This window comes from Solanum pennellii, chromosome 11, assembly GCF_001406875.1.
Source record: "Solanum pennellii chromosome 11, SPENNV200".
Taxonomy (NCBI): Eukaryota; Viridiplantae; Streptophyta; class Magnoliopsida; order Solanales; family Solanaceae; genus Solanum; species Solanum pennellii.
The window spans coordinates 13,624,482-13,636,917 of record NC_028647.1 but is presented as its reverse complement, the minus strand read 5'-3'; the positions used below and the strand labels follow the sequence as shown (position 1 = coordinate 13,636,917).

The window sequence follows — 12,436 nt, the reverse complement described above, 5'->3', positions numbered from 1 at the left end:
CAGTCTCCAAGTGGGAGAATTGTTAGGTTGTGGAGCCTGATTAATATATATAATTGTTTTAGGCTTTACAGTTTATTCTTCATTTATTCTCTGTAACAAAAAATACTCTAATTTATTAATATAAATATACCCCACTGCCGTGGAAGTTTACTCGCGGGGTGTTACCACGAAATATTGATTTTTCTCTTTCTCTCTCTAGACCTCTCATCTCTTTCTCTTGAAAGTTCTTGTGTTCTTCATTCATAAAGTGTGTGTGCGTGAATTCGATCCTAACATCAGGTCTATTTAGGCGTAAAGTTAAATTATATAAAATGATTAAGTGTAATATTTCGCAACAATAATTCGCAAAAAGAAAGCGGCTATAATTGATCGGGTTGGTTCGAGTTTTTAAATTATCAAACTAAACTATTTGTGTCATATTTTTGAATTTATAAACCAAATCAATATAACTCGAGTTTTTCAACTTTGGAGTTTTTCGGATTTTTGAGTTTTTTTCGGATTTTTTGGGTAAAGTATTCATACAAACATATAATTTACTTGTACTTCAAATATTACTTTAGTCCCACGAAAATGTAACTATCTAAGTTGTTTCTTAAGAAAACAACACAAAATATGATATGATTAATGACACTAAAATATCCAACAAAAAATAATAATGAAATCGCGTAAACAAATATTGCAAATTAATAAGTCAAATGAATTTGATCATAATTTAAAAGTACTAAATCAAATGAGTTTAATAAGTATTAGTTACATGACTAAATATTAAAAAGAAAGTAAAATTAGATTATGTATTTGATTTGTCTAAACCTATGTAAAACTTAAAAAGAAATATTGAATATTATTGTCATTCTTAGTGTTGAATTGATTTCTTTTTGCATTAATATTAATTTGATTTTAATTTAAGCTTTATTATAATTATCAGCATGTATGGACTATAACATTATTGGATCATTAAGAATATTAACTTTTAAACATGAAATAAATATATTAAAAGATAAAACTATGAAAAAGTATAAGAAATATTTAAAAGTTATATATATAATGCCGGATTGATTTGATCTCGGGTTTGATTTTTAAGTTGAAACCATACCAACCCAAATATAGTTGGAGCTTTTTTTCGAACACCAAACCAAGTCAAACCAGATCACTTGTGGGGACTTTTTTGATTTGACTCGATTTTCGGTTCAATTTTGTATACCCCTAATTGTATGTATTTCCAAGACCTCAAGTTGACAAAAAGGGTCAATCTAGTTTCATCCGATCAAAGCCTGTGGATCAAGAAATTTTATGGGTTAGGGCGGGTCAGCTCTTCATTTGGAAGGACCTTTTTTTTTTTTTAATTTAAAGTTTCATTTGATCATTGATATGCAAAAAATTACAATTTTGAGTTTGACATTCTAAATTTTCTACATGATCATTGAGAGACTAGAGCTCTAGAGACTAACAAAATAAGGAAGGACTTGAAAATGTCCAACCCAACCTTAGAAGAGTTGCGGCTGGGGCGGGGCAGCCCTTCTTTCTTTTCTCTTTTTTTTTTCTATTTTTTTTCAAACTTAAAATTCTATGACATTAAGAAAATAGAAAGATTTTCAAATCAAATATGGTAAACAATGATGTTGTTTCAATAATATTAGCAAAAAATCTAGTGTTATTATCATGGTATTTAGGATATTAGATATGCGAGATACAATTATCTGGCTTGATGCATTTTAAATATGCAAGCGATATAAGTGAGTGACAAGCGAGATGGGAGAGAGGCGAGGGCACGAAATTTGTCAATGTATCTTACATACATGCGAATCTACTTAGATAGAATGTATCTAGAACAAATTACACATAATTTTGCATTCATATATTCTTTGATACATATATGTGAACATATAAAATCTAATAAAAAAGGTACTATCATAGCATAACATGTTTTTAGAATTTTTAAAAGTAACCTCGCTAAAAATGACATAGAATGAAAATGTCTAACTTTAAATTTAAACCTAAAAGAAAAATTTTAAACACTAATGCTGTAAAACCTTATATTTAATTATTTATATAAAAAAAGTAAGCGTTCAAAAGGATGCTTGTCTCACCATTTCAATTATTTATTATATAGCTTTTCTTAATGAACTTATACTATTTTTAATGGGAGACAAGGAAGAATATGCCGCGCATATACATAACTAATAAATTAATTATATGAGATAACTAATAAATTAATAGCTAGTATGAGTGCATTATTAGAAAGAAACAATGAAAGTCATTTTTGGCCTATTAGTTCTCTAATATGCTATAATTAGGTGAAGAGAATACACCTTCCATGCTCAATTAAACAAATCAAAAAAACCACTTGAGATATTGAGAATATGGCTATTCACAAAGTTGCGCTCCTCCTTTTATTTGGTTATTTTTTTTTTTTTTTTACTTAATCACTTTTACAATCAAGCAACATTTTAAAATTTTAGTGTTGCTACATAATTAATTTGCCTATATATGTTGTACGACGGAAATAATTTTGCTTGTGAGTAATGTCGAACATACAAATGCCAAAGCTTGCACTAAACAATGTGACCCTCGAATTGCATTTGGGATTTGTCCACTTTTACAAACTAAAAGAATTAATCAAATATGCACCAATTGTTGTGCTTATAAAAAGGGATGTAATTATTTTAATGCAGATGGTACTTTTATTTGTGAAGGAGAATCTAAATTTGTAAGTGAGGTAGATGACAATCTCGAGAAGCCCTGTCCTCGAAATTGTGACCCTCGAATTGCATACGCAATTTGCCCACGTTCTGAAATAAATAACAAAATTGATTTTAATGGAATATGCACTAATTGCTGTGTAGGTAAAAAGGGATGTAATTAGTTTAGTGCAGATGATATTTTTATTTGTGAAGAAGAATCTGAATTTGCAAGTGAGGTGGATAATAATCTCGAAAAGCCTTGTCCTCGAAATTGTGACCCTCGAATTGCATATGCGATTTGCCCACGTCTTGAAACAAGTAACAAAATTGATCTTAGTGGAATATGTACTAACTGTTGTTGTGCAGGTAAAAAATAATCTAATTATTTTAGTGCTGATGGAACTTTCATTTGCGGTAGGAGAATCTGATTTGGTAAGCAAGATAAAGAATGATGTAGGGAAGGCTTGCCCTTCCAATTGTCATCCAAGAATTGATTATGGAATTTGCCCACGTTCTAAACTAAGTAACAAAATTGATCTTAATGGAATAGGAACTAACTGTTATTCAGGTAAAAAGAGATGTAATTATTTTAGCGCTGATGNTCGTTGATTAACCGTATTGTTGTGTTCCGCATTTGTTGCCTTTATTACCGCAAATATTATTTCTCTTACGGAATTATTCCCAACATTATTCAGGTAAAAAGAGATGTAATTATTTTAGCGCTGATGGAACTTTCATTTGTGAAGGAGAGTCTGAATTTGTAAGTGAAGGAGAGTCTGAATTTGTAAGTGAAGTAGAAAATGATCTCCAGAAAGCAAGATTTTTATTTCTTAATCTGCAGGTACTTTATGTATGAAATAAAAGCACAATGATGTATAATTCTGTTGTGGAGCTTTACCACAGCTTGTGCTATGTAATTAATATGTAATGTAATATGGTCGTGGTGCTTTACCACGGCTTGTGCTACTTAAGTATGTTTGATAATAAATGGAACACTAGTTTGTTCTATTTTTGAAATCTTGAGTCTACATTTTCTATTTAAGTTCCATATATATTCGATCATTTTCTATGTTTGAGTTGTTTCTTTTTGTTACATATATGTCAAAATATAAGTCCAATATATTGAATTAACCACTGATGTAAGATTTCTTACATTTAAATCTTTTTGGAATACAATTCTTTTCTTGAATTCTGAGTGAATGCAAAATATTTTATATATCACATTATTCTTAAAAAAAATAAACATGCACGTAGAAGACTTCCGAAATTTGCGTCCATAGAAATTGATATTGTAGTTGAGTTATTAAATTAGTAAATAACTTCCAGTGGTATAAGCTCATCTGAAACCTTTAGACTAAAATTACAAAGGACCTTTTTACTTCTTTTTATGGAATAAAATTAGAGTGGAAAGATCTAGTTACCCCTAAACATACTAATTCAATGTTTTTCTTGTTTATTCCCCGTATACAAGTTAGCAACAACCAGAAACACAAAATATGAAATAGCCAGAAAATAAAATTCAAGTTCACAAAATTTATGTGTTTTCTTAAGAAATTTAATTTCTTCAAGTATAAGAGATAATTAATTAATTCCTCTCAAGAAAAAATGGATTAACTATTAGAAAAGTAGCGATACCCTAAGCTTCACTAATTTCAACGAACGTAAGAACATCAATAAGAGTACACAGAAACTCAGTCGATCAATAATTTTTTTTTGTAAGAAAATGTACGCAGAAGTTTTCCAGTGTTCAAAAACGAAAAAGAATCTCTATTTATAGCCACTTGCAGCAAGGAACGCGTCTGTTTGACAATGGTGTGAACGCTTTTGTTCAGACATGTCGTTTCAGAATGTTATGTCTTTTGGGAAAAATAACTTCTTTTCAAAAATGTTATCGTTACACACGATTTTCAAAATAAATCCCGTTGCACGAAATTAATTCCGTTAATTAACTAACATCCTAAACTAATTTGTAAGAGAAAGGAAATCAATTAATGAGATTGATTAAATAAATTTTTTCCAAAAAAATTATCAATCACATCATTTGCCAAAGTCAAAGCCAAAGCCAAAGCCGGAGCCGAGCGACGAAGGCGCGAGGGACACCTTCTTCTTAACCCTTTAAGAACTAAAGAAAGTGTTTCCTAATGTAAGGACAACATTTTCCTTTCTTCTACCAATATGGGAGAACTGACTTTTCATTTGCAATTTGCAATGACTTTTCATTTTTCCTCCAAAATTGGTTCCCCCACATTTTTTCATTTTCTCTTCTTATTTTCCATTCACATCTTGCTAAAACACAACAACCCCTACATGAATAGGGAATGACTATTATTAAGACATATGCATGAAAAAATTGTGTGTATCGTAAGTAAGGGTTAGTCGCGTCTGGATAAGTAGGTTTTCCTTTAAACTTTCAATAGTGAATATATATTGAATATATTCGGTCAATCGGTAGATTTGATATATTTGAAACGTCGAGTTATGGTGTATACCTAGATAACATAAGTCACACAATCAATCCTTGAACTGTTTTTGGTTCTCATTATTTTGTTCCTTTCATCCATGAACACATCTCGATTAATAAGTGCTTAGAGAGCTGGCCTTACCGGATTCTCCTTGAAGTAGCTTACACTTCACACTTACATAGGTGATTTTTAAATGTGTTATTTCGTTCATGCACTATTTGATATACCCTGCATCAAACTTAGAAACCATTAAAAAGTCCTTATGTCTTTATTCTAGGTACTGAACATTGTTTCATCATGAGAATGAACCATAATATAAATTTTGACAATGTTGAACCATCATCTGTGACTTTGTTTGATCTCCTTGAACCTAAATCTTGGGATCTCAAGTCTTCTTGGTAGAGTTACAATCAGATGACTTGTTCCTGGCCATAGTCCCATTCTTGTCGATGATCTCTCAACTCCTTCTCTAGTTAGGCCTTTTGTAAGTAAATCCGACATATTATCCTTTGACTTTACATAGTTAGTGTGATAATTACACAGGAGAGTAGTTGTCTAATAGAGTTGTGTCTTCGTCGTATGTGATGAGACTTCTCGGTATATATAACACTTCCATCCCTTCCTATTGCAACTTAACTATCACACTTCTTATTGCAACTTGACTATCGTAGAGTATGCATATATGGGCCACTGGTTTGGGCCAAAACAGAATATCTTCTAAGAAATTTTGTATCCATTCAACTTCTGCATCTACCTTGTCTAAGAGGATAAATTCGGACTCCATTGTAGAGCAAGCTATACATGTTTGTTTGGATGATTTCCAAGATATTACTCCTCCACCAATAGTGAAAACATATCCACTCGTGGATTTTGTTTTAGTTGATCCAGTAATCCCATTGACATCACTATATCCTTCAAGAACTATGTTGGATGTTTATTGTAATGCAAAACATAGTTTTGAGTGTCATCTAAGTACCTCAAAAGTCAAAACCCTCTTCATTGTCATCCAATGATTTTGATTGAGATTACTTGCGTATCGATTGAGTTTACTTAGTGCATGCTATGTCTGGTCGTGCACAATTCATAACATACATCAAACTTCTCAATACTCTTGCATAATCCAATTAAGACTGACTTTCACCTTTTTCTTAGCAAGATTAAGGTTACAACAATTAGGGTTTTAGTCCTTTTGAAAGTCAAATATTTGAACTTTTCAAGTACCTTTTGAATATAATGAGATTGAGACAAGTCTAGATCGTTAGGAGTTTTATGAATCTTAATTTCTAATATCAAATCGGCAACTCCTAGGTCTTCCATATCAAACTTACTAGTGAGCATACACTTAGTAGCTTTTACACTAGAAACGTCCTTGATCATTATAAGCATGTCATCCACATATATACATACAATGACCTCCTAATACGGAGTGTCCTTAATGTAGACACATTTATCACATTCACTGATCTTAAATCCATTTGACAACATGGTTTGACTAAACTTTACATGTCATTGTTTTGGTGCTTGTTTTAGTCCATAAAGTGACTTAACAAGTTTGCATACTTTCTTTTCTTTAGCAGGAACTACAAAGCCCTCAGATTGTTCCATGTAAATATCTTCCTCCAACTCTCCATTTAAGAAGGCAATTTTCAAATTCATTTGATGGATTTGAAGACCGTATACTGCACCTACGGTAATTAACATCCTAGTTGATGTAATTCTAGTCACTTGTGAGTATATGTTGAAATAATCAAGACCTTTCTTCTATCTAAAGCCTTTGATAACAAGTCCTGCTTTATATTTGTGAATAGTTCCATCATCTTTCATCTTCCTTTTGAAAATCCATTTCGAACCCAAGGGTTTATTTCCTGGAGGAAGATCAACCAACTTCAAAGTATGATTGTTTAAGATTGATTCAGTCGAACTATTGACATCCTCTTTCCAAGAAGTTGAATCGCTACACAACATATATTCCTTGAATGTTTGAGGCTCACTTTCAAGAAGGAATGTTACAATTCAGATCCAGGTGAACTAGTGATCCTTTGATGTTTACTGCATCTTGGACTCTATTCATTAAGTAAATTCTCTTTTGGTTCTTCTCGAGGTCGTTTTGACCCTCCACTAGATGACTTAAGTCTAGTTTTAATATGAATAGATATTTCAAAGAATTCAGCTCTATGTGATTCAATTACCGTATTTTCATGAATATCCAAATGTTCAGACTTACGAACCAAAAATCGACATGCCATACTATTTGTGCATATCCAATGAATATACAATCCACATTCTTAGGTCCTATTTTCACCTTCTTATGTATAAGAACCTGGACTTTGGATAGACACCCCTACACTTTGAAGTATTTCACGTTGGGATTTCTAACTTTCTATTTCTCATATGGAATAACATGTGTCTTCGTATGAGACACTCTATCGAGTATTCGGTTTACTGTAAGGATAACTTCCCCATCCCCCAAGTTTTGTGGTAAACTTGAACTTATAAGTAAGAAATTCATCATTTCTTTTAGAGTTTTGTTTTTTCTTTATGCAATTCCATTGGATTAGAAAGTGTAATGAGAAGTAGTTTTATGGATGATTCCATTTTCCAAACATATTTCTACAAATGGAGATTAATATTCTTCACCTCTATTACTTTTGTTAATTTTGATCCTTCCTACTGATTTTCAACTTGAGTTTTATATTGCCTAAATGCATCTATTGCTTCATCCATACTATTTAGCAAATAGACATAACCATATCTAGTGTAATCGTCAATAAAGTTATGAAATACTTTTTTCCACCACGTAATGGTATTGAGTTCATGTCACAAATGTAAGTGTGAATCAGTTCTAAGGGGTATGAATTCCCTTCAACAGATTTATAAGGATGTTTAGTATACTTAGATTCAACGCAAACTTGACATTTTGATTGATTGCACTCAAATTTGGGCAAAGCATTTAAGTTAATCAATTTTCGCAAGGTTTTGTTATTGACTTGTCCCAAATGTTCATGCCATAAACATTTACACTCAAGCAAGTAAGAAGATGCAGAATATTTATTCATATCAATTGCAATTACATTTAGTTCAAAGAGTCACTCAGTATGGTAACCTTTTCCTACATATATCTCATTCTTACTCACTACAACTTTATCAGAAACAAATACATATTTGAATCCGTTCTTAGTCATAATAGGTATAGAAACTACGTTCTTTTGCAATTCTGGAACATACGAGACCCTGCTTAAAGTCACCACCTTGCCTGCTGTCATCTTTAAGAGGACTTCGCCAGTTCCTTCAACCTTTGCAATAACGAATTTTTCTGTAAACAACTTCTCATCTGTAAGTGCTCTAGTATAAGATGCAAATAGTTCTTTGTTGACACAAATATGACATGAGACACCAGAATCTATCCACCATTTTCTTAGATTTCTAACCAAGTTACATTCTGAAATCATTGCATAGAGATTGTCCTTCTCTTCTCTAGATTCAGCCAAATTTGCTTGATCCTTCTTCTTGTCCATCTTGGGATCCCGACATTCAGTAGCGCTATGACCACGTTTGCCACAATTCAAGCAATTTCCATTAAATGTCTTTTGAGGAGGATTACTTTTTAAACCAAATGATTTCTTTACTTTGATTTTGTGGGATCTTATTCAATAATATTTACTCTAGATATTGCTGAATTACCATGCGATCTCTTTTCTATGGCCTTGTTATTCTCTTCAATTCTAAAGCCTTACCATGAGATCTTCAACAGTCATTTCCTTGTGTTTATGCTTCAAGTACCTTTTCAAGTCCTTCCACAAATTGAGGCAACTTCTCAATAATAGCTACCACTTGAGAAAGTGTAATATCTCGAAACTCAAAATAGCTAAGAATAGCTAAGGAACTAAAAATAATCACTTCCATAAAGAAAGGAAAAGTCTGGAAAATTTCCTAAGTTAAAGAAGTCAGTTTTTTGGTCATTTTTAAATGACCATAAATCCTAGCTCAAAATGAGTTAGTGGTAGCTCTTGATATGATTTCAACAACCATGGAGATATCTTTCCAATGCCACCGAGTTTGCGCATTTTCGATATCGTATGAGGGAGATATGCCTATCAAAAGGTCCGTTGTTGATTAAGGCAGGTCCCAATCTGGATTTAAGGAAGGAAAACTAGTCTTTTCACCAATTAATTTTCTATTTCGTTTTAGGGATGTTTTTGGGTAAAAACCAATTTTAGTCAGATTAGGAAATTTAACTTCACGCTTAGGGCTTGGAGAAGAGAGAAGAGAAGAAGGAAAGGGAGAAAATTCAAGAATTAGCCAAGAATGCCAAGGATTTGCGAGTGGAATTCGTCGGGGGTGATCCTTATCAAGGTATGTGAGATCTATTGTGTTGGGTAAATTCATCCACACACCAAACTTGTTTTAATTCAGTGGTTTTAGAAATTTTTACATGTTAACAAGTGAGTTCTTGATGAATCTTGTTTAATTCCTATTAATTGAGTTGTTTGAATGCCTATTAATGTTGATTCATAATTTCCGAGTTGTTTTTCAAGTTAGATCTATTGGGGATTGAAGTTATTAATGATCCTAAGGGTTTGGTAAAAGGACTATGGAGCTTTAGAGAATTAAGATCAGAAAATGAGTTGAAAAACTCGTCAAATGCACCTGAGCAGGGCCAAATGGGTCGCACCCCTATAGCATTCGGAAGGCTTGGGTGCTACACTTTTTGTGCACCCAAATTTAGCCCCTATCATTTGGAGCTTGCTTGGTGTGCCTCAGATGCACCTGGATCGGTGTTTTTTGCCCATTTCTTTTTGTAGTTTTAACCATTTTAAGTCCTTCTAAGGTACATTAACACCCTCAAATGATTCTAATTGCTTCAAATGATTTCTAAACACCTAGGAATCACCAAAAACATGAATCATAACCTTGAATTCATAATTTCATTTATGGAAAGCTAAGATCAAGGTTAAAGAAGTTAAGAGTCAAGTCTAAAGTTAAGAACCAAGTCCAAAGCAAAGTTCTTAAAGGTTTTCGAGAGTCATTGTACATTTTAAAAGTTGTTTTAATACTCAAGTATTACGTTAAGGAAAGAGTAAAGTGTTGAGTTTATTTCTCAAAAGCTATAAGGGATCTAAGTATTCCCTAATAGTTTATCAATGTTTTCACATTTAAGGTAAGAGGAAACTTAGATTTCCAAAAGAGTTTTGAGCAAGAAAAGGGAACATTGATTCCAAGAGAGCTTTTTAAAGATAAATGTTGATCAATTATCTCAACCCAAAGAAGGAAGGTGTATTTAAAAGCATGAGCTAATGTACATTTTGGGAGTAGTATTGAGCACCAATTGTGGGGATGCAGTTCATATTAACTTAAGTATCCATGAAAACCATGTATCCATCATGGGTATTAATGGGTCATACTCTATAGATGGTCACGTAGGTTAAGCTAGTGGATCCACTAAGTTAAATAGTTCTATGTGATGGCAAAGTATAGGATAATTCTGGCAGCGTAGGCAAGATGCTGTATCACCACTTAGTCTCATAGTAATGGTTGTCGGTTAGAGAATCTCCCACAGAAACTATATTACTTCATATATAAGTAAAGTTAAGTTTGTTATTGCATTTTCTTGAATAAACTAAGTGTTTACATTATTTTACAAGATTTTATACATTGCATGTGTCTTATTAGTTTATGTTTAGTCAAGTTATTCATGTGTTGACCAGAGCCAAGGTAAGTGTTTCTTTTTATTCTTTTCAAGCTTAATTGTTGTTAGCATTCCAACTGCATACTTGTACATTCAATGATGCCAGTTGGCCTACATCGTATCATGAAGCAGACATAGGTAACCAGGATCAGCATCACCCAATACCTTGTTGATCCAGCTAAGCTCTCAGTGTTAGTGCTGGAGCTTCATGCATTCTGGAGGACCATATTTACTGTTTTCAGTCTACACTTTTTATAGGATGTCGTGGGGTCTGTACCAATATTCATCTTAGTATTATAGAGGCTTCATAGACAGTTAAATAGTTTAGTTTTGAGTCTCTTCTTTGTATTGAAGATGTTTTGCTATAAGACTTAAGTGCCATTTTAGTCAAGATATTTATTTCAAGTTATTTTTATGAGAATGTTTCTTTTATTGTGTTAAGTCTTCTGCTAAGTTAAGTAAGCTAGGCCAAGGGTGTGCTCAAGGCCAATAAATGTAATTGGATGCCGTCCACATCCAGGGTGTTGGCTCAGGGCGTAACAAACTTGGTATTAGAGCACAAAATTCTATGAAGCCGTGTCTATAGAGTCCTAGTTATTGGTGTGAAGCGTGCCACATCTATAATTAGGAGGATGACACACTTAAGAATTCCTCACTTCTTTCATATTCCTTTTTGTGTGTTAGAGCTTATCTCTAAAAAAGTTTCTCTCTAATTCGTTCTTGTGCGTGTTTCAGATCATCATTCCTCCACAAAGAGCAGAAAAAGTTCATCCATCTAGGAGGAATGTTTAGGAGACATAGGTAACTAATTAACCAAATGTGCAATCTCAAGGAGATGTCACAACTACTGAATTCCGTGAGGCTATCCGGATGTTGATCCAAGTTGTGACTTATGAGGTTGGACGACAGAGAGGAGCTCGACAAGAAGAGGCTGGCACCTCAAAGATTCGTGAGTTCTTTAGAATGAGTCCTCCCAATTTCTCCGCTTCAAGCAGTACCAAGGATCCAGAGAATTTTTTTGAGGATCTAAAGAAGGTTTTTAATAAGATGTATGTCACTGATTTTGAAAGAGTGGAGCTAGCTTGATATCAACTGAAGAAAGTGGTTAGGACTTGGTTTGATCAGTGGAAGGAGGCAGAGATGAGGATGCACCATATCCAATCGAGCTTACTTTGAATAAGCTTTTTTGGGGCGTTTCTTTCCCCGAAGACTGAAAGAGGCTAAGGTATATGAGTTCCTTACACTGAAACAGGACTCCTTGAGTTTACATGAATATGGGTTGAAGTTCACCCAATTTTACCACTATGCTCCTAAAAAGGTTAAGGATATGAGAAGCAGAATGAACTTGTTTGTCGCTGACTTGGGTCGTGCATCAAGCAAAGAGGGCAGAGCTGCAATGTTGATAGGTGACATGGAGATATCCAGGTTAATGGTTTATGTGAAGCAAGTCGAAGAGGAGAAACTGATGGACAGAGAAGAGTATAGAAGCAAGAAAGCTAAGAAAAGGAATGATTCTGTGCAGCAAAAGAGTGGTTCGAATGGATCACAGTTTCATAAATAAAAGGGGCCTGCACCATCATCTGCTAGTGCTCCTGCAACCAAAAACA

General features: G+C 33.3%; 1 protein-coding gene and 1 pseudogene across 1 annotated transcript; one reads left to right on the top strand and one right to left on the bottom strand.

The window, feature by feature from the left end:
* Positions 1-2,360: 2,360 nt before the first annotated feature.
* On the top strand, positions 2,361-6,837 carry LOC107003679 (annotated as a pseudogene).
* A 1,392-nt stretch (positions 6,838-8,229) lies between these two features.
* Positions 8,230-8,658, bottom strand: LOC107003678. Its single transcript, XM_015201995.1, has one exon. It carries the CDS (start codon positions 8,656-8,658, stop codon positions 8,230-8,232), a length of 429 nt encoding a protein of 142 aa, XP_015057481.1.
* Between the last annotated feature and the right edge of the window lie 3,778 nt (positions 8,659-12,436).

Bases quoted from the DNA above. Each gene is read 5' to 3' on its own strand.
- LOC107003678 (XM_015201995.1), bottom strand. From the start codon at position 8,658: ATGGACAAGAAGAAGGATCAAGCAAATTTGGCTGAATCTAGAGAAGAG.